The following is a 21,347-nucleotide window of genomic DNA, read 5'->3' as shown; positions in this document are numbered from 1 at the left end:
CAACATAAGGCAGACACTGACCATGCTTTTTGGCTTAAAAGCTTTCGAAGCTTTGAAAATGTTATAGAACAGTCCCTAAAGCAACATTGCTGGCACCAGCAGGATTTCATATTCTACAATTGTAAAGTAAGTTTAAAAACCCTGAATTGTACTAGAACTTACTAACTACACCTACACCATTTATTTTTCAATATATCTAGTATAATAATATTGGGATCAAACGCCCAAATCTATGTGCATTAGGATGCTCTGCATTTATTAAAACTCTCCAAACCAAAGAGCAACCTCAGAGAACTAGAAGTATTTACCTGAGGACAAGCCAAATCCATGATTACACTTATAACAATGCGTCTTAAAGTATAAGCATTACAAGTATTAAACCAATTTTATTTATGAAACTCTCTTGTCTTTTTTGTAAGACAAGGCAAGAACAAGAACTTCTTAATAGAAGTTAAATTTGTGGCCCCTTACTACCAACATTTCTTTAATTTTTTTCATGTGTCCACTATGTCAGCAAGAATAATTTTGAACTTTTTTTTTTCCAGAAATCTGAGGTTAGCAAGAAAAGAAAAAAATTAGAAAATCAACAATACCATGAATGTTTTATGTAAAAGTACATTACTAAAAACATTTACTTTCTGGGAAGTGATCTTAAGCAAAACTGGTTGCTATAAGTCAAATCTATCAAATTCATATTTAATGCCAGCATGTTGCCTTCTAGGGCTTAATGCCATCTTAAAAGAGTAGATAAATGAAAAAAAAAAGTTAATAGAAAAGTAGAATGCTTAATGGCTTTCCAACCTCCTTCCCTCATGTTCTCCTCTCGAATAATTGGAGATGTCAGGGTGATAGTGACTTGCATTTTGGGTTCCACACATGAATTCAAAATTATTGCCGCTTCAGACACAGCACATTTTATGTCATACTTCTCAGGACTTATAACCTATGTAATGAAAAGTACAAACAAATTAGTTGGACCTCTTACGTTATCAGACAAAGCAATTTCATTATGGATCTTTCATTTTCTCGGTACCTCAAGCATTTTACTTTAAAAAATTTTATTTTTAAGTAATCGTTACACCCAACATGGGCCTTGAACTTATAACCCCAAGTTCAAGAGTTGCATGCTCCACTGACTGAGCCAGCCAGCTGCCCCTCCCTACCTCAAGCATTTTAAAAGTTGATAATATACTACTTCCTCCAAGAAGCCTTGCAATAATGCAAATATCATTAGTTTCTTACTATACTTTCCTTTTAGAATTACCATTATCTGTATCATGAGTTATGTGGATATGTCCCTCTTAGATTATGAATTCTTGGGTAACAGAAACACTGCTGTATTTATTATTGTACCTTCCAAATAGCACCTGGGTAGCTAAGTACTTGTACATTTGCAGAATTTGACTGAAACTTAAATAGATATTTGAACCTAACAGAAGCATAATTCAACCTTTCCCATTGTAAATTGTGAAATCAACAGATCTATATTTCATCAGAGAGCAAAAAGTCTTTATTAACATCCACAAAACCAGGAATCACTGCAATTTGGAAGATATTTAATAAGCCCCAGTTTACATTAATGAATGAAGACTACAGAAATTATACTGTTTATATTTATAACACAGTATCTAAATTCAAATTCTAGCTGTTACTTTACTAGTGATGTGAACATGGGCAAATTATTTAACTCCTCTGTTTCTGTAAAATGGGGACTGTAATTTTACCTAACCTATAGAACCGTTGGAGGACAAAATGAATTAACTACATAAAGCACTTAAAACAGTGCCTAGTACATACTAAGTATTATATAAATGTCAACTCTGACAATGATAATGATGAATTAATTCTGTTTCTTTTGTTTATCCACCTGTATAAAGTACAGACTGATTTGGAAAGAGTATTCTGCTTTTAGCCTAAGTGCCTGATTATTTCCCTAGGATGTATTTCCTGTGTTGTAGTTTTACTAAGCATCACAATTAATATCAAGATGTTTCTTGCAAGTTACATAATTCTCTCAAGGTCCTCAAACCTTTTTCTCTCCCCCCGTTGTGCACCCCACTGCCCTTGCAGCCTCAACAGTGGGGGAAGAAGTAGATGCACAATGCTAACTCTGCTGGTTCCTAATACTTAAAAGTATTAGTTGCTTTGCTGTGGTCAGGCAGTATTTATTCTGACTCACTGCTGTAGAATACATATTATCAATGAAATGTCAATCCTTGATTTAGAATGCCTAATTAAATTGCAAGGTTTTGAAATAAATTTTATACATTGAATTATTCAAGGATATTTATTTTAAATCTTAATCTGAGATTCTGACAAACTAATGTATAAAACTTGAAACAAAAAAAGTTTGCTTTTGTAAGACCAGAAGGGGGTATGCTACTAATTGTGCATTGCCATAACTTAGTGGACACAGATAGGAGAAGTAATTCCTACCATCATTAACACAGAAAACCAAAACAAACAACAAAAAAATATATCAAACACAATAAAACGGAGGAAATTCAAACTGGAAAGACTATTTCTTATTATATTTTATTAAAAACATGCATTCAGTTAAATAGGCAAAAGATTCATGAATTTTCAAAACTTAAGCTTGCAATACAGGGTCTTTATTTAAAAAAGAAAGAAAAACCATTTTCTGTCCTATAACAACTGCCTTCTCTCCTATGCTTCAAATCTTGGAAAAAGAACAGGAAGAAGACATGTGCTAAAATTTAACATTTTTAAATAAATTAGCAGGATGGCTTCATGTCAAATACAAGCACTATAAAACCTAAAAAGACAAAGTAGAAAATAGTTCTGCCAGTTTGCACAACCAAGCAAAAAACTCAATATGGAAAGTCAAGCCAATAATTTAAAGGCTGGCTTAGGTTTAGGCTAAAGCACAGTTAGTCCTGCCAAAAACTTCTGAACTAGACAAGGGGTAAAAATGAACATTTCCATAATACTTACAGCAAGCTGTTTGGGTAGGTTTTCTGCAATACGGCTTAATAATGTCTTTGAAGGTTTCTCAGAGCACAGCAAAACAAGGTTGACATTTCTATCTCCTCGGAGAAGTAATCCTTTTGCCAATACTCCCACTCGCAAAACTCCTTTTAAAGCTCTGCAGTGAAATCAAATTATATTATGACATTTCTCTTCTCAACCAGAGCCATCATAATATCTACACAATAGTAAATCAAATATTTTTTACACTATTAAAAGTTTCATCAACTACAGTATAAAGATGAATTCAATATTATTAAGAAGTATACTTCATTTAGACAAGAAATATGGATAAATAAATGAAGAGCTAAGTTCTCACAGGGACAATTTCAAAGAACATTAACATTTCTGTCTCACTTTATAAATTAGAGTCATGTTTAATATAAAAATATTTCCAAATGGTAAAAGGAAAATGAGAGGTTATTGAGAGGTTATATGCAAAACTGATATGAAAGATACTCCTAAAGCTTAAGCTTCTTTATGCTTTATGGTCAATGCATTAAGGAAAAAAAGTTGCTAAAACAAAGACTGAAAATGGGACAGATGCAACACATAAAAACTGAAGAGCAGCTGAATCCAATTACCAAGGCTGCTTTGAAAACACTCAAAATAGTTTTATACAAATTTCAATAAAATGAGTAAAATCACAAGGTTGGAGATTCTAAGGAACTGTGCATTTCTCATTTTAGCAAACAGCAGCTGAATACATTAAATATCTGACCAAGCAAGGTAAGACATGTACACTCACACCAGAGAGTTTTTCAGTCTTTGTAACTTTTTATTTCAGGTGTAAGAAGCCCATGTAAAGAAAACAAAAATATGCAAAGTAAATAACTCTGAAAACACACCTGTCTTTACCTCCCTCTTTTTTATCATCTCCCTCTTTGCTCTTACTCTTCTCATGTTCAGACAAACTGTCTGAAACAAGTTTTAAAGCACGTTCAGTGATAGAAACAATTTTCTGAACTGCTTGTAATTCTTCTTCAGTTGGATAAATGGTTGCGTGTTTTGTCATTACATAACGGTCATCAGATGAGTCAGGACGACGTAAAGGCTAGAGAAAAAAAAGTTACTTCATTTAAAAACGATGTTTCCTGGGCAAAAATAAACTATTTTTCAACTCTACATGTTTTTCGTATCTTTTTAATAAGAAAAGACAATGATGCCAAGTGTCTATTTAAAATTATCTTCTCTTTTTCCATTTCAGTAAAAACAAAAATGCAAACAATGGAAAGTTATACTATCAAGAGTATGTATCTCTGTATGTATATATGCTTTGCCTAAACACCAGATCTAAGGTTATGAAAATATTTTTTACTCAATTTTAAAGACCAGTGGTTGTGACACTTTTTTTTTTTCTGGCTTTGATAAAACAGGTCTTACAAATGCTTGTTCTGTGTAAAGACAAATGAGAAAGAGAATCGGTTAAATAAAGAGGAGGAATTTGCTGTGCTCTCTGGACAACAGAACAAAACAAAATCCTCTTGTTTTTTGTAATCTAAACTTCTATGAAATGTTCTTCATAACCCAGGTGTCTCTTCTTTTACAGCTTCCATGGAACACAAACTCTCAAGATGCATATCTTTCCTATAGTTTCCCTAATACATCAAGTGTGATGCTCATGTGGAACCATGTACCTACCCCTTATCCTGTACTCAATTCAGAAGTAGTAGTAGGTTTTAGATGGTCAGGATTCAAAGAAGGAAAAAAAAGATTCTTAACTGGTAATGGGAAGGTAATAATTTTGAAGGCAAAGCAGCTGCCTTCAAAATTGGTTGCTCTTGCTGATCTCAAGAAAAACAAAGGATAGAAAATCTCTAATGTTAAAGAATAGTTGATAAAACAAGTTCAGGGCGCCTAGGTGGCTCAGTTGTTTAATGTCTGACTCTTGATTTTGGCTCAGGTCATGATCTCATGGTTTGTACGATCAAACCCTGTGTTGGGCTCTATGCTGACATTATGGAGCCTGCTTGGGATTCCCTCCCTCTCTCTCTCTCTGTCCCTAGCTTGCCTGGGTGTGCTCATTCGCTGTCAAAATAAACCTTAAAAAAGAAAAAGAAAAAAAACAAGCTCTTCTCCTGTATAGCTTATACTGAAAGTAAGAAAGACTCATGGAAACTCTATCAACTCCTTATATATAAAGCATGAGTTGGGAACCTGTTAACAAAAAAAAAAAAAAAAAAAAAAGGAGGGAAAATTCTGTATCAGATGAAAAACTTACATTGAGATTATGAGACTATTAAATCTAAGCATTAGCCCCCCAAAGTGTTATCCTGTAATACTGAACCAATCTTACACGTTCACCCCCTATGTAGACAAAGTGGATACTCACTGCAGGCCCCTGTGGCTGAGGAGGCATGCCTGGTCGGACTCCCAGAAGGCCTAATGGGCCTGGGGGACCGTGAGGATAGCCTCCATCAGGCATTCGGCGGCGATCATCCCAATGGTGTTGTTCTTCCTCCATTCTTCTCCAGTACATGTCCTCTTCGTAACGTCTGAAAATACAGAATAATGCTACAAGCCTCAGAGAAATACACCCCAATAACTTACATCAATAATGACAAAAAGCACAATTAAAAAAAACCTTCCCAAATCAGCCTACCTAATGCCTTTTTTCCACTACTGTATCTAATGTCCTTCATTTGCTTCCATCTATAAGTAAGGAGGCAAATATGAGTGAAGAGGTGAGAAAACAAAGAGAAAAGCAACACAAAATTTCATAGCCTGATGTCAAGGTTGAGGAAGCAAACACCAGAAACCTCAGAGTTCCTTCCAATCTCTCCCTCTTTAAGGGGAAGATGGTAAACTTAAATGGCTACCTCAAATGGCCAGACCAGTAACATGTGTGAAAGACTTGAAGCACACATTCAAGAATTTTCTCTCTCTTATTTTCTCCTTAGAATCTCTTTTATTAATGTTTGTTTATTTATTTATTTTTAAGAGAGACAGAGCACGAATGGGAGAGGGACGGAGAGAGAGGGAAACACAGAATCTGAAGCAGGCTCCAGGCTCTGAGCTGTCAGCATGGAGACCAATGTGAGGCTTGAACTCAAGAACTGTGAGATGATGACCTCAGCCGAAGTCGGATGCTTACCTACTGAGCCACCCAGGTGCCCCTGGAGAGAATCTCTCAAGACTATTTTTAATCTCCCCATTTATGACACAGGCAGAGACAAAGACATCTGTACACTATGAGGAAAAACAACAGTGCAAGACAGTGATAAATGGCAACTCACATTCTGTCTCATTTTGGGGGATATATTAACAGTGGAGAGGACTCCGGTAAAGTAGAAAGCACATGTTCTGGCTAGACAGAACAGCTGCCACCCAGCCTCTATTAATTATTGCTATAAGGGAATAAAGATTGCAATCCCCAAACCATCAAGATTTTATTAACAGCTTTCAGTATCTTTAATGTTGGTTCAGATTAAAAATACCATGTATACCAAATAAAACACCCATGGGCTGAACTTGGGACTGCAGGCAGCTAGTGTATAACCTCTGCTTTAATGGTCCTCTTCAGAATCTAACTTCTTTTTTATTATCTCACTTTCTCCGAGTTCTATCTTCACTTTTAGCTTCATACTATGATATCAATAACTCCCAAGGGAAATCATGTCTCTAAAGTAAATTTTGAGAGGCAACTGGGTGGCTCAGTTGGTTAAGCAACCAACTCTGGCTCAGGTCATGATCTCACAGTTTTGTGAGTTGGAGCCCCACATCGGACTCTATGCTTGTCAGCGCACAGCCTCTATTCTTCTTACTCTCTACCTCTCCCCAGTTCTCTCTCACAAAAATAAACATTAAAAAAAAAAAAAAGAAAATCCTGATACAATAAGGTTTTGGTAGATAAATTTATTTAATATAAAACATTAAGAAAGAAGTATGCTTTTCAAGTAGCTCTGCAAAAATTACCAATTTCCTCAGGTGGGGAATAAGCTGTGCTTTTTTTAGGTCATCTGACTTAGAAGTATAGAAACATACTTCTCTATTATTTAGGTCTTGGAAGAAAAATGAATCACAACAAGCTGAAGGCTCTGGAAAACCACATACATACCAATTTTGAATAGTTTTTTTGTTATTACTGAAGAGAAACATTTAAGTTATATAAGGGCAGGGATTTTTTATCCACTGTTTACCAATCCATACTCAGTGCCTAACACACTATGTGCAATTTCCTAGCATATCGTAGGTGCTTAATAAATATTTATATGCAAAGGAGGAAAAGCTGCGTAATCTAAGTACAAAGAATTTCTAATACATTACAAAGGCAGATTATTCATTAAAAAATGAGAATGATATATTTAAATACATTTAAAAGCCTGGGTGGCTCAGTTGGTTAAGCCTCTGACTTAAGCTCAGGTCATGATCTCACAGTTCATGGAGTTCGAGCCCCTGGTAGGGCTCTATGCTGACAGCTCAGAGCCTGGAGCCTCCTTCGGATTCAAAGTCTCCCTCTCTCTCTGCCCCTTCCCTGCTCGCGCATGCTCATGCTCTCTCTCTCAAAAAATAAACATTAAAAAAAAACAACAACACTTTTTTAAAATAAAAAATAAAAACACATAACAGCAAAAACTAAAGGTCACATGCTAATAATAGGCTATTACAATATAGTAATCTATAGAAATCAACAACAGGTAAATAAAAAAATAAAAAGTGAATAGGCAATTACCACAGAAAAAATACAAGTCCTCGAGCAGGAAATAAAATTCAATTTGTGGGGTGCCTGGGTGGCTCAGTTGGTTAAGAGTCAGACTTCAGCTCAGGTCATGATCTCAAGGTTCATGAATTCAGGCCCCACTGTCGGGCTCTGTGCTGACAGGAGCCTGTTTTGGATTCTGTTTCCCTCTCTCTCTGCCCCTACCCCAGCCCCGCTTGTGCTCAGTCTCTCACTCTCTCAAAAATGAACAAATATTAAAAAAAATTTTTTTTAATTCAATTTGTGAAATAACAAGTGTTGGCAAGGATGTAGAGAAAGGATGTAGAGAAAAGGAAACCCTTGTATACTGTTGGTGGGAATGTAAATTGGTATAGCCACTGTGGAAAAGGTATGCAGGTTCCTCAAAAAGTTAAAACAGAAATACCTTATGATCCAATAATTCCACTACTTGGTATCTACCCAAAGAAAATAAAAACACTAATTTGAAAAGATAATGCATCCCTATGCTTATTGCAGCATTATTTTTAACAGCCAAGATATGGAAGCAACCTACGTGTCCACTGATACACAAATAGGTAAGGGAGGTTTGGCACACACATGCAAAATATTATGCAGCCATAAAAAAGGATAAGATAGTGCTGTTGCAACATGGATGGATCTAGAAGGTTTATACTAAGTGAAAAAAGTCAGACTGAAAAAGACAAAATACCCTACGATTTCACTCATGTGGAATCTAAAAAAGACAAATGAAAAAACAGACAAAAAGCTAATTCAGACGTATAAATATAGAGAACTGATTTTTGCCAGAGGGGAAGGGAATGGGGAAATAGGCAAAATGGGTATAGGGAGGTGGGAGATACAGGCTTCCAGTTATGAAATGAGTTAAGTCACAGGAATAAAAGGCATAGCTTAAACCACTGAAATTATACTACTCAGTATAGGCAAAAACTACAGGTCTCCTTCAAACAAGTATTTCTGTTTCTGGGATTTTATTATTAGCAACCAATCATGTTTTATGCAATAATACAACCTCAAAGATTGTCAATGTAATGATTAAAGACACAATGGAAACAATGTAAATATCTAACAACATGAGAAAAGTTATAAAGAAAATTACACATCTATATGAGAATACTATGCTGCCCCGAAAATAAAGATATAGCTTCATTTTTTAAAAAGTTGACATATAAATGAAACAAGTAGGTTATAAAAGTGATACACTGTGGTTCTGTTCCTGTTTTCTGAAACTGTATTTTAAAACTTGTACACAAAAACTCCTAGCAACAGTATTCATGATAGCCCCAAAGCAGAAACAACACAAATGTCTATCAACTGATAAATGTTACACCTCCATATAATGGAATATTATTCAGCCATGAAAGGAACAAAGTACTGACACATGCTATAACATGTATGAACCTTGAAAACATTGTGCTAACCAAAAGTAGGCAGACAAAACAGTCCACATATTGTATGATTCCATTTATATGAAATCTCCAGAGTAAGTCTATAGACAAAGTATATTGTGGTTGCCTGGGGGTAAAGGCTGGAATTCCGGGGAAAATAGGCAGTGACTGCTAATGGGTTTTGTGGTTTCTTTTGGGGGTGATAAAAATGTTCTAAAATTGATTGTGGTGATGGTTACACAACTCTGTGAACATTACTTAAAAAACACTGAATTGTACTATTTAATTTTTTCGAGTAAACTCTACACCCAATGTGCGGCTTGACCTCATGACCCCAAAATCAAGAGTCACATGCTCTACTAACTAACTGAGCCAGCCAGGCGCCCCTGAACTGCATTATTTAAAGATATGTCAGTTATACTAATAAAACCAAACATTTATATATCTCCAGAAGATGAATTTTCTCCTTTCTCCTTCCCTGTAGCCTCTAAAGCTTTTTAATAGAAATTTCTTTGAAACAAACAAACCCACACTTTATTTATGTCTAGAATCTACCAAATCTTACACTCAGGATATTTTTATTATGTAACCAAATGTTCTGTTTTGTTTTAAACAGAGGCCATTTACTTATAATATGATAATATTAAATATAATATTAAACTTATAATATTAAATATAATAATTAAACTTATAATATTACTTATAATATTAAACTACTTTGGGGCACCTGGTTGGCTCAATCAGTAAAGCATGTGACTCTTGATTGTGGGGTTGTGAGTTTAAACCCCATGCTGGGTGTAGAGTTTATTTTAAAAAAGAAATCTATAAATCTATATATATATAATATTAAACTATTTCTTCACATATTTAATATATATAAGGTACCACTTACCACATAATTCCTAATACCAAGGCCACGGTCAAATACTAGAATAGTCAATAAGTTAATTTTAATGCATTTCTTTCCTAGACCTAGGATCTTCCTGAAAAGTGAAAATTAAAAGTGCATTAAACAAATCTGGATTGCTTTGAATGGGAGTCACATACTCAGAATAGCTGTTTTTTAGAAAGGCTGAACCACTCACTATCATGTTACTAGAAGTTAAAGATATTACCTCATTTCCATTCTCCAACGTTCTTCTTCTTCTCGTCTTCGCCAATACTCCTCTTTCTGCATTTGCTTCCTCATTTTCTCTTCTTGAATCTTCCTGGCTCGAATACTGGGCTTTACTTCTACTTGTAAATCTGGATTTACTTTTTTCTGTTAAAAAAAACATTTAAAAAATTAGCAGCCCCTCTAACAATCTACACATATTATTGAATCATACAATCCTACATATTCTTTCATCATAGAGGCTTTCAGTTTCAAATTTCCTATTATAAGAGTAAGATCAGTAAATAAGTTGTATTAGAGAAAAGATTCAGAATACATTAATAAACATTCGTTTTCCCCTCCCACACCCCCAAATTCTTACTTGTCCAAACTTATGACAACATACTTCTTACATAAAAAGTACATAACTTAGTGCTAACCAATTGAAGAAATCTTTAGGGAACTAATGGCTATTTAATTTTCCTTTACTTGTTTGTGAGTAGATGATTCTAAACGTTTGAGTGTTGGGGTTAAAAAAACAACTATTTTAATTTTCACCACCTCTGTGTTTAGAAGGGAAAACATGAATCTAGTGCATCAGTCTAGCCTAATTAAAAACTTTAGGGGGCGCCTCAGTGGCTCAATCAGTTGAACATCTGACTTTGACTCAGGTCATGATCTCACAGTTCGGTTGATGAGTTCGAGCCTGCGTCATGCGTGCTACTGTCAGCTTGGAGCCCGTTTTGGATCCTCTGATCCCCTCTCTGTCTGCCCCTCACCTACTCATGCTCTCTCTCAAAAATAAATAAAAATATTAAGCAAAACTTTAAATAGATGATTTGTATTTAACTTAACACTTAACAAGTTTTCAATGCAGAATTTCTCATCTCAAAATTCATCTTAATGAGAATTCTACCAAGACAGAGAAGGTAAATGAAGACCTGATACTTCTTTCAAAACACTTTATGTGAAGCAATTATCTGTATTTACATATTACTGGATCCAAGCAACGTTACAAGTCACTAAAAGTGATGAAATATGGTTATACTGTTCTTACTTAAGTATAACAAACTAATCAGTAAAAACAAACATCTGAATCTAACTGAGACATGATATGCTGTTAAAATCGAAGTTCACAAACTGTGTGCATTATGTTTAGATGCTTTGTTTTCCACATAGAATGTTCCAAGCTGTGTTTAAAAAAAAAAAAAAAAAAGTTGAAATCTTACTCACTTTATATTGAAGTCTGTGTCTTCGCCCTTTTAAGTGCATCTCCTTAGCATTGGGATCATTAAAACTGCACTCACATAATTTACAATGGAATCGAATTACTTTTCCTTCATCATTTCGTACCTTGACACAGGGAGAAAAAAAAATAACAAAAACCCAAGAATCATAACAGGTATGCTACAGTTGAAGATTTCATTCACGAACCTTCACAGATTCTGTGATAAGAAAATGTTGTAAACAATTAAGAGTTTGAAGTAGGGGAAAAAATAAGAGACAATGTCTATAATTTTTTGAAAGGATAACCTATAGAAATGAATTGTTAAAATTCTTAACTGTAAGATGCAAGATGTGTTAGCATGTATTTGCTTTTGATATTAATTTTAATTTCAGCACTTTTATCCATGTGCAAACATTTAGATTTAAATGCAATTGGCTAGGGGTGCCTGGGTGGCTCAGTCAGTTAAGCGTCCAACTCCGATTTCGGCTCAGGTCATGCTCACAGTTGTGAGATCAAGCCCTGCCTTGGGCTCTGCACTGGGCATGGAGTCTGATTATGACTCCCTCTCTTCCTCCCCCACTTGCACTTTCTCTCTCTCATGAAAATAATGAGTAAATTTAAAAAAGGAAAAAAGTGTCATTGGATAATATTTCTCTAAGGTGTCCTGGCCATGTATATTTCTTTAGATAACCAAATCTTACTCTCTTAAGATCTGTACTTTTAAAATTGTGATCTACTTATAAACTACACATTCTAGTTTTCTATCTGGTGAACAAAGAAGACAACAGAACACATAATTTTTTTTGATGGGAGAAAAAAATGAACAAATATTTACCAAAAACCTACTACATGCTAGGCGCTATTCTAGGTACTTTATTTAATCTTCACAACTTTGGAAATATCCAAGTTTTACTGATGTGGACACTGAAGCTCAGAGAACTTACATATGTTCTACAACACAGTGAAAGTAAAGAGTAGTGCTATACCACTCTATGTTGGGCCTTTTGCTAACAGCAAATATTTATTAGACCCTCTGACTTTCCCTCTTTCCTCAATTTCCTGAGTTTAGCTATAAAACCAGAAGCTTTCTTACCAGCTTGAGAAACCAAATAAACATGATCTGTTAAATCAGCACCTTTAATTTTACACGTGAAACTACGTGACTGTTCAGAAATAAATACTGGCTCTCTCTGTCAATATTTTCACTGCTCACAATTTTTTTTTTTTTACTCTTATTTGCAGGACACTTGGAAGGATACAAGAATGCCTACCAAACAAATGGAACGTTACCTTCTATCACAGTGATGGTGTTGGAAGGGAAAGAGAGAAGTTAAAAAAATCATGGTATCACTTAGGGAAGCTTCAAAGGCATGTTTTTTAAAAACCTTTAACAATAATACCTACCATATTATATTCCTTCATAAGTAACCTAAATCTAATTTTAGACTTAAAGCATGCCTGCAACAAAGTCACACACTTCTCTCCTATATCTAATCTCACAGGAACGGTATTCTCAAATCAATACCTCTTCCACATAGTCATGCCCTACTGGCTGCACATCGCTCTGCAAAGCAGCAAGAGATGCAGGTGTGACTGGTTCTGACACGGTGTCTGGCTTTACTTCTGGAATCTGTACAGAGGTGACAGGAGTGCTTTTAACACATTCAGTTCCTTTTAAGTCTTCTGTTTTATTTCCTGTTGATTGCAACTTATTCCCACCTGGAAGAACATAAAAGAATTACAGTAATTTTAACTTTCTTTTTGTGTAAATGTATAATGATACAGGAAAAATTTCAGATAAAGTTCTTATTTTTTCTACCGATAGTCAAACTCCTGGTGACATCCATCAGAATTTTGAAGAACATATAAACCATTTGGCCTTTTTATCCTATTAATGAAATAAATACACGTCTGGATTTTGCCCTTCTCCACCACCCAAGGATCCTCTCCATCCCCACCAGGACTCTACTAACATCAAGTACCTAAAAGTGAACAGCAAGTACCTAAAAAGGTAGGGTCTAAACTTAATTTACATTTGTAACCCCAGTTCCCTCCCAACTGGGCAATGCCCTAAGTTCTGGTGATATAAGAGTAAGACTGTGTAGCTGCCTTTGAGGTGCCAACAATTTAACAGAAGACACAAATAATTACAATACAATGTGGTAACTGCTATAGTAAGTAGAAATACATTATGGGAATGCTTTAAAAAAAAAAAAAAAAAAGAGCCACTCCCCTCTAACATGATTCAGTTAGGAAAGGCTTCACCAAGGGTGTGTCCCTTGAGCTGGGCTTTGAAAGAAGAGTAACAAGCATGAACTTGGCCAGGTAGAAAGTAGAGAATGATGTTTAAATAGAACACCACATACAACAACAACACAAAGTTTAAAAGACTATGGTAAACTCAAGGAAGACATCAGCATCAATTACTAGACAGACAGAGGTGATGACCTATGAGGCAGGGGTCAGACTGTGAAGACTGTGGGATGACATAAATAAGGAATATAACTTTTTCTGATATGCCAGAAGGTCAGTGAAAATTTTTAAGCAGGAAACTAACACAACTTGACACATATTTTAACAAAATAACTTTGACAAGCATTGGAGACTGGACGCAATCAGAGACAAAGCTCTGAGGAATAGACTTTGAAGGCCTAAAAACAAGGCAGTAGCTATGAAGAAAAACTGACATTTTTTGTAGAGATACTGTGGTGACAGAAATAAAAGAACTATGTACACAACTGAAGGAGGCAATAAACAAGCGGAAATAACGTCAGTGAAGTTTTCCATGTGAAAAAAGCAGCACACTGAACAGATTATTTCATGGTATTCTTGTGACAGAATGAGACACTGGTTGGCCATAGAGAGCCACACAGATAATGACCAGGTAATTCCTACAAATAGCTCTAAAAGGTGGCAGTTTTGAGTTTGCCCGAAAGATTTCAAAGTTCCTGTACAATGGAGTGAATGAGACAACTTGAGAACACTGGGTGACTAGAGAGGAGAGCCAGAATCACAATCTTAGGAGCACCGCCATTTAATGAACTTAAAGGCAGGAGAACCGATAGAGACACCTGAGAAAGAGGTGGGTGGACATAGGAGAGACTTTAATGCTCTAAGATATAGCAGTCAACTGAGCAAATATTACAGAGGTCAACAAGTTGAGACTGAAAACTAGCCACTAGATTTGGCAATTAGGTCTTTAGTGACTTCTGAAAGTGGTTTTAGAAGAATAGAGTGGAAACACTAAAACAGACTAAGGACTAGAAAAAAAGCATAGAAGTAGAGAAAGTAAGAATTAGGTTGCAGCTTGAGAAGATTATAGTAATAAGACAATATATATATTTTTTTAAGACTACAGAAGACACAGGGAAACCTGTACGACTATAAGGAAGAAACTATTAGAAGATTGAGGACTGCTTAAAAATTCAAGAGAAAAGAACAGGTATGTGATTAAAGAAGGTCCCAGAGAAGAAAGGAGGAGATGGATACAAGAGCATAAAGCAGATGGGTTAGTTCTGGAATGGAGAAGAAACATCACTTTGACAGAGTTAGGAGGAACACAGAGAATCTTCAGTACTTGCCAACAAAGTTTATTTTGGGTGTAGAGGTTTTCTTGGCAGCCATATTTGTAGGCACTGCTGATACTTTAGTGTTGGATGTGCTATTAAGAGACGAGTTTCCTGTAGTTGTAAGACCTTTCACTGAAGAAGTTGCAATTGATGAAGTATTCACAGTACAATTGCTTGCTGCAATGCTTGAGGGAGAGGCAGTTGGTTTTGAAGCAGACACAGCTGTTGAAGAAGTAGCTTGGCTAACAACGTTTGGTTCTGTTGAAGGAATGGGTTTACCAAGTTTTGTGTGTAATTTAACCACCTACAAAATAAAAGCACATTTGTCAGGAAACTCAAAAAGTGTAGATTTTTGAGTTTGTCTAAAAGATTTTATACAATGAAAATCTGAACTATATTTTTGTATTTTTATATTTTTATACACAAAACTCATTACTTTCAAAACAATCTCTGTGATGCAGATTTCGATACATATTCCATCTAGCACTAGGTGAGGAAACCAAGGCAGAGGAAGATGAAATCAACTTGGCTACATGCACACCAACCTAGATTTAAGTATGACAAGAGGAGGCAAATAATCATACAACAAATTTCCAATTGGCAGAATAAATGATCGAGTTCAATTTAAAGAAAAAAGGTCTACAGTCTTTCTCTCGTTAAGCAATGACTATCTGATATTACTTTTATATATATTAACATACAAACAAGGCATGTAATCCACTCAGTTTTTAAGTTTTGAAGTCACCTATACTTAAACCCTCCATTGAAAAAGTAAAAGAAAAGAGAGTAAGACATAAGGGTGTGTGGGGAAAAAACACCTACTTTCTGATGCTTAGCACCACGAATGTGGGCAGCATATGCATCTGCTCCTGTACAAGACACATCGCAGAGCTCACAACGTAGCTGATTTTGAGTCCCACGAGTAGAGTTGTTGCTGCTGCTGGTATTTTGTGAGGCTTTCAATGCGGCTTCTTTTTTTTTATGTTTCTGTCCTTCTAAATGTTCTTTATAAGTCTGTTTCAAACAAAAAGGATAAATTTTGCTTTGCTAATTTTCTATCTATAACCATTTAAAATATTCAATTCTCAAATCTCTAATACTCATTTAAGAATGAGTACTAAACAACTGTAAAAGCAATTACAGCATGTGGGATTCCCTATCTATTTATCTATCCATATTTATCTGTGGTTCTCTGCACTTTGTTTACCAAGAATACATTTATCTAACACTGATTTACAAAGGCCTTTCATACTTAGCCACATTATCAATAGAAGGTACATCACTTTCAGTTTTAAGAATCTGCATCTTTTACTGCTTATGTATAGTCATGGACAGAGTGATGATTCCACAAATTATTTTCATTATAGAATTAAGATGGGGGGCTGTATCTACATCATGAAAAAAAAATTATGGAACGGTAACAAGACTCTTTACAAACAGGTATGTCTATTTATAAAACTGACTTTTCTACTTAGAATGCATTTTCACATAGAATCCATGCCATCCCGAGCAAAAGCCTATTTAAAATAGGTAACAGCCAAAATTGTATGTATTTGCAAGGAAAAAATTATTGTACTTCTAACCAACAAAATAGTGAAATTGTGTATAAAAAACTGTCTGGAATCAGATGATCAAAGAAGGCAGATTTGTGAAGAAGGCAGAAGTGAAGAGGCTACTAAGGACTACTGTTTGCTTTGTCTTGAGTGGGGCCAAAAGTTCCTCTTTCATGTTTTATTTTTAAAATTGTTAAGACAGATGTATAATTAGCAAAAAATTGTATTTTCATCATAGAATCTCAGAGGTGGATGGGACTTTAAAGATAACCTAAAACAGTGATTTTCTAATTTTTAAAAAAGAGAATCCTTTCTCCAAGTGAAATCTTATACAGAAGTAGAGAAAGTTGTTCTGTTTTTGAAACAGAAGAGGGAGACCTAAGACTCAGCCATTTGATTCTTCTCGTTATCTGCAGTGGCCTGAACTGGCTCCATGAAGCACTCTGAGGCTCAATTATTTAGGGCACGTCCTTATCACAGAAGTGAGGAAACAAAAGCCCAAAGAAGTAAAGGCCTTCAACTTGCCCAAAGCCACACAATGGTGGAGCCAGGACTGGGAACCATGGCCCCTTAAATCTGAACCCACTTATTCTCCCTCCTTATGTCTACACCTAGACTCTAACTTACAATATCAGTGATATTTTTCCCTAAGGCTCATCAGCCCCTTAAGGCACTGCCCTCTGACCTGCTTGGCCTGTTCTTCCAGAACAATCTAGACAATGGTCAGCCTTATATATACTCATTAAAATGCTGCTTTTCACCTGTCATCCTACAGCTATGTTCTATCCTTTTATATGTATATCACATATTCAAAACATCTCTTAGGCCACTCATAGCATCATCTCCTCTAAACAGCCCATCGTGGAGTAGGATATCCTCCTTCCATGTTTAATCCTGGGCCAACACCAACATTCCCACCTGTTCCCTCTCCCCTAGCCATGTAATCACAATGAAACTGTTTCCTATCACACTCAAAATAGAGAGAAAAAAGGTTTTACATAACTAGTCACATATATTAAATATTCCACAATTATTTCCTAATTTGGTGTAACACAGGAAATACTGACAATTTAAAATAATCTTTAAAAATAGGTATTTAAAAGTAGAACTTATCTAGTAAATTAACAAGAATGTACACAGGTGGGGCAGGAGTGGAAAACAATGTAACTGAAAGAAACTACTACAAAGTTTGTTCCTTTCCAATAAGCCTTTTATCTGCCAAACTGCTTATCAAATTTTTATATAAAAACACTCTTAAATATTAACAAATTATGTTGGGATAAGAGTTGAACATATTAGATTTTATAAACACTCATGCCTAAATCACACATTTTAAACTGCAGCAATCAGGAAAAAAACAAAATGGGGGTGGGGGGGGGGCATAAAGATTTTACTTTATGCTTTACTTTATGCTTCTTTAGTTGATATTTCTGAAAAAGACACTTCCCCACATCTTTCTTGTTTCCAAAGTTCCTATTCCCTCATGGAAGATATTATATAGCAATAGTAATATTCTACAAAGCATATACAAAAATCAGTCTTATTAGAAATGTTACCCTGCAAACTACAGATTAGAAAAAAATTTATTTTAAGAATTTTTAAAATTCAGAAAGACAATTTTCTTCTGCTATTTATATGCTCCAAAAAAGTAGCACACTTGACAAAGTCCTCTCATCTTTAATGCAAGTATGTAAAGCTGAATTCTCTCTATGGTCATCCTTTTTCAGGTATAAAATTCTATCCATACACTCAAAATGGACCTCAAAGAAAAGCTAAGGAAATCAAGAGCCAACTGTGTTAAGCAAGCTGTGGATGCTAAAAGAGAAATAAAAATTCAATCTTACCCCCAACCCCAATTAATCTGAATGTAAGGCTTCTAAGTTAAATTTAAGTTTTACTTTAAAGAGCAAAGTATCTTTACGGAAAAAAGTACAATTTGCCCATTTTTCATTAACATTCATAATCATTTTTAAAGTTTCTTCTTAATAGAATTCTTATGTGTCAGTACAAATACTTCCTTGAAAATGACTGTTTAGGAAAATATGTATGTGTTAGCTAAAAGCTAACAGGAAAGAAAATGTAAACCTTCTCTGTAAGCATAAGAGTTAGAATATCAACCATACTTAACTATCAAAAATAACCATTGAAGACTCATGGTAAAACATACAACGTTAAGTACCTGTGGTCCAGCACAGCTGATCTTACAAACATCACAATAGTGAATCTGGGGTGGTTTGGGAGGCTGTTTTGGTTTCAGTTGTTTATTTTGGAATGGTGCTTTTTTAGTAAAGGTGGTCCCTGTCCAGGCAGCTGTTGCAGCAGCAGCTGCTGCTGCGGCCGCCGCCTGCTTCTGTTGCTGCTGCTGCTGTTGGTAGTAGGAGGATGCAGCTGAATACACTGCTGCTTCATAACCTGAATAAGACGTACCTTACAAATAAAATCAAACAAAGATTATGTTAAATAATTACAAAAGGCCAAGTTAAATGTCATGAATTTAAATTCAATAAATTCCGCCAATATAGGTAGGTTTACGTGTGCATATTTACAAATATGTATCTCACAAAACCTGGAAAAATCTTTATCTTCCTTTTATAGAAGTCAATCAAGTTTTTAAGTCAACACATGCCAGGTGTTACAGAGGCATAGAAAAAGTTTAAGATTTGGTTTTTGCCTTCAAAAAACATACAGTTCAGTTGGTGGGCTACAACAGAGTGATAAAGTTACATGGTCACAGAATCTGTTAATATTTCTCCCAAAAGAATTCCTCTGAATACAATTTGGGAAGGGTTGAATTTGAGGAAGAGTCTGAACTAAGATACTAGTAGGAAAAAAAGAAACTCATGAAAGTAAGATTTTTATATACTTGATGGCTAAGAGAATAGAAGAAATAAAAGAACAGAAAACACACCAAGATTTTGAAACCCACTGATTGACTGATGGACTGTGCAACTGATAAAAGCAAGTGGCTGACAGAAGCTGGTTTGCAGAAGTAAGGTGAATAAACCCTAGCAGAAGTTTGTGATATGGAACCAGAGTTTAGATGAATATACAGGACAAGACGGAAGATTTTGGACTTAAGGACCAAATACACTGTTTTTCATCCTCCAAAAGAGACAAAAGCACTATATTTTCTGGTTGAATGTATGGATTCTATCCATGTCCATTGTTCAAAGTGTAATGAGTAAGCACATGAAGCTTGTTACTGACATAAACATAATACATATACACATGTTGTTTATGTTCAGTGATTTATAGACCTAAAAATCTATAAAAGTTTTAAATTTGACAAAGTTGCTGTATAAAATGACCTCAAAACTAGAAAACTTACCCCCTTTCTAAACTAAGATCTCTGGAAATTTGGTGGACTCCCTATTTGCCCCATTACAGTAAGACTTCTTTTTTCTCTGAAGTGGAAATGAGTGGAAAAAGAGTCATGTAAGGCTCAAAAAAAAGATTCCTGGTTGCCAGGATGGCAAAGAAGAACTACTTGAGGAAAACTGAACTTTTGATGTCTCAAATGCAGACTGCTTATTGGGGAGGAAAAACAAAAAAAAAACAAAAAAACAAAAAAACAAAAAAAAACAAAAAACTTCTGACCCACTAGCTCCAAGGCATCTACACGCAGGGAAGAAAACATTAATTAGAAAGGTGAGGATTTTAAGATGCATGGGAAATCAGAATCACGGCATCCGAAACTGGAAATATCTACAAAAGAGACCAAATAACTTGCATGAAAAGGCTTCCTAGAGTTTTATGTCAGGTTATTAAATTACATAAATGCTTCTAAAGATAGAAAGTGTAGTAGGGGTGCCTGGGTGGCTTTAGTCAGTTGAGCATCTGACTTCGGCTCAGGTCATGATCTCACAGCTTGTGAGTTCGAGCCCCGCGTCGGGCTCTGTGCTGACAGCTTGGAGCCTGGAGCCTTCTTTGGATTCTGCGTCTCCCTCTCTCTCTCTGCACCTAACCCACTCGCATTCTGTCTCTGTCAAAAATAAATGAACATTAAAAAAAAAAGAAAGAAAGTGTAATAAGAGAAGAAAACATCTAAAAATAAAAGTAGGGAGAAGTAGGTAGGCATATCAATACTAAGAATATGATCAGATAAAAAAACAATTAGAAAACAACTGATGTAGGGGCACATGGGCAGCTTCGTCAGTTAAGTGTGTGACTCTTGATTTCGGTTCAGGTCATGATCTCATAGTTCATGAGATCGAGCCCCGCGTTGGGCTTTGTGCTGACAGCTTGGAGCCTACTTGGGTCGGTCGGTCTCTCTCTCTCTGCCCCTCCCCAGCTAACATGCTCTTTCTCTCTCTCTCTCCCTCAAACATTTTTTAAAAAGACAGAAAAAAGAGAACAACTGATGTAAATGATCAAGGGAAAACCTATATAGATCAATAAACTCTTTTCTGGTCAGTTTTACCAATGTCCTTTGTTATTTAAAAATGGGATAGAAGAGGGGCACCTGGGTGGCTCAGTTGGTTAAGTGTCTGACATCAGCTCAGGTCATGATCTCACAGTTAGTGAGTTTGAGACTCACGTCGGGCTCTGTACTAACAGCTCAGAATCTGGAACCTACTTCAGATTCTGTATCTCACCCTCTCTCTACCCCTCCCCAGCTTGCTCTCTATCTCTCTCTCAAAAAATAAATAAAAAACAATAAAAAAAGTTTTTAGGAATGTGATAGAAAAATATAATTAAGTTCACAGCCAAGTATCTTCAAAATAATAGTTTAAATATCACTCTTAAAATCCATTAAGTTGTCTAGTTAAAGCTACCTTTAGATTAAAACTGGCTAGGACCATGATTTTTGTATGAATCTTTATAATAGATATTTTCTAAATAACTAGCTG

The 21,347-nt window shown here is 35.4% G+C and overlaps 1 protein-coding gene across 5 annotated transcripts in view; it reads right to left on the bottom strand.

The window, feature by feature from the left end:
* Positions 1 to 21,347, bottom strand: part of ZFR (zinc finger RNA binding protein) — an 84,612-nt gene that overhangs the window by 33,286 nt on the left and 29,979 nt on the right. For 4 of the 5 annotated variants that reach the window (XM_045038360.1, XM_023239182.2, XM_023239184.2 and 1 more), the window contains 10 exons: positions 18,677 to 18,924; positions 15,767 to 15,958; positions 14,957 to 15,248; positions 12,901 to 13,094; positions 11,381 to 11,500; positions 10,170 to 10,315; positions 5,321 to 5,483; positions 3,837 to 4,042; positions 2,956 to 3,106; positions 802 to 943 (listed from right to left, as the gene is read on the bottom strand). In XM_045038360.1, the coding sequence (XP_044894295.1) occupies positions 802 to 943; positions 2,956 to 3,106; positions 3,837 to 4,042; positions 5,321 to 5,483; positions 10,170 to 10,315; positions 11,381 to 11,500; positions 12,901 to 13,094; positions 14,957 to 15,248; positions 15,767 to 15,958; positions 18,677 to 18,924 (1,854 nt within the window). The remainder of the gene's footprint in view (positions 1 to 801; positions 944 to 2,955; positions 3,107 to 3,836; positions 4,043 to 5,320; positions 5,484 to 10,169; positions 10,316 to 11,380; positions 11,501 to 12,900; positions 13,095 to 14,956; positions 15,249 to 15,766; positions 15,959 to 18,676; positions 18,925 to 21,347) is intronic. The other variant, XM_023239191.2, reaches the window with a different exon arrangement.

Source organism: Felis catus, chromosome A1 (assembly GCF_018350175.1).
Source record: "Felis catus isolate Fca126 chromosome A1, F.catus_Fca126_mat1.0, whole genome shotgun sequence".
Classification (NCBI taxonomy): Eukaryota; Metazoa; Chordata; class Mammalia; order Carnivora; family Felidae; genus Felis; species Felis catus.
The sequence above is the reverse complement of the archived record's forward strand: the minus strand, read 5'-3'. Positions and strand labels throughout refer to the sequence as shown.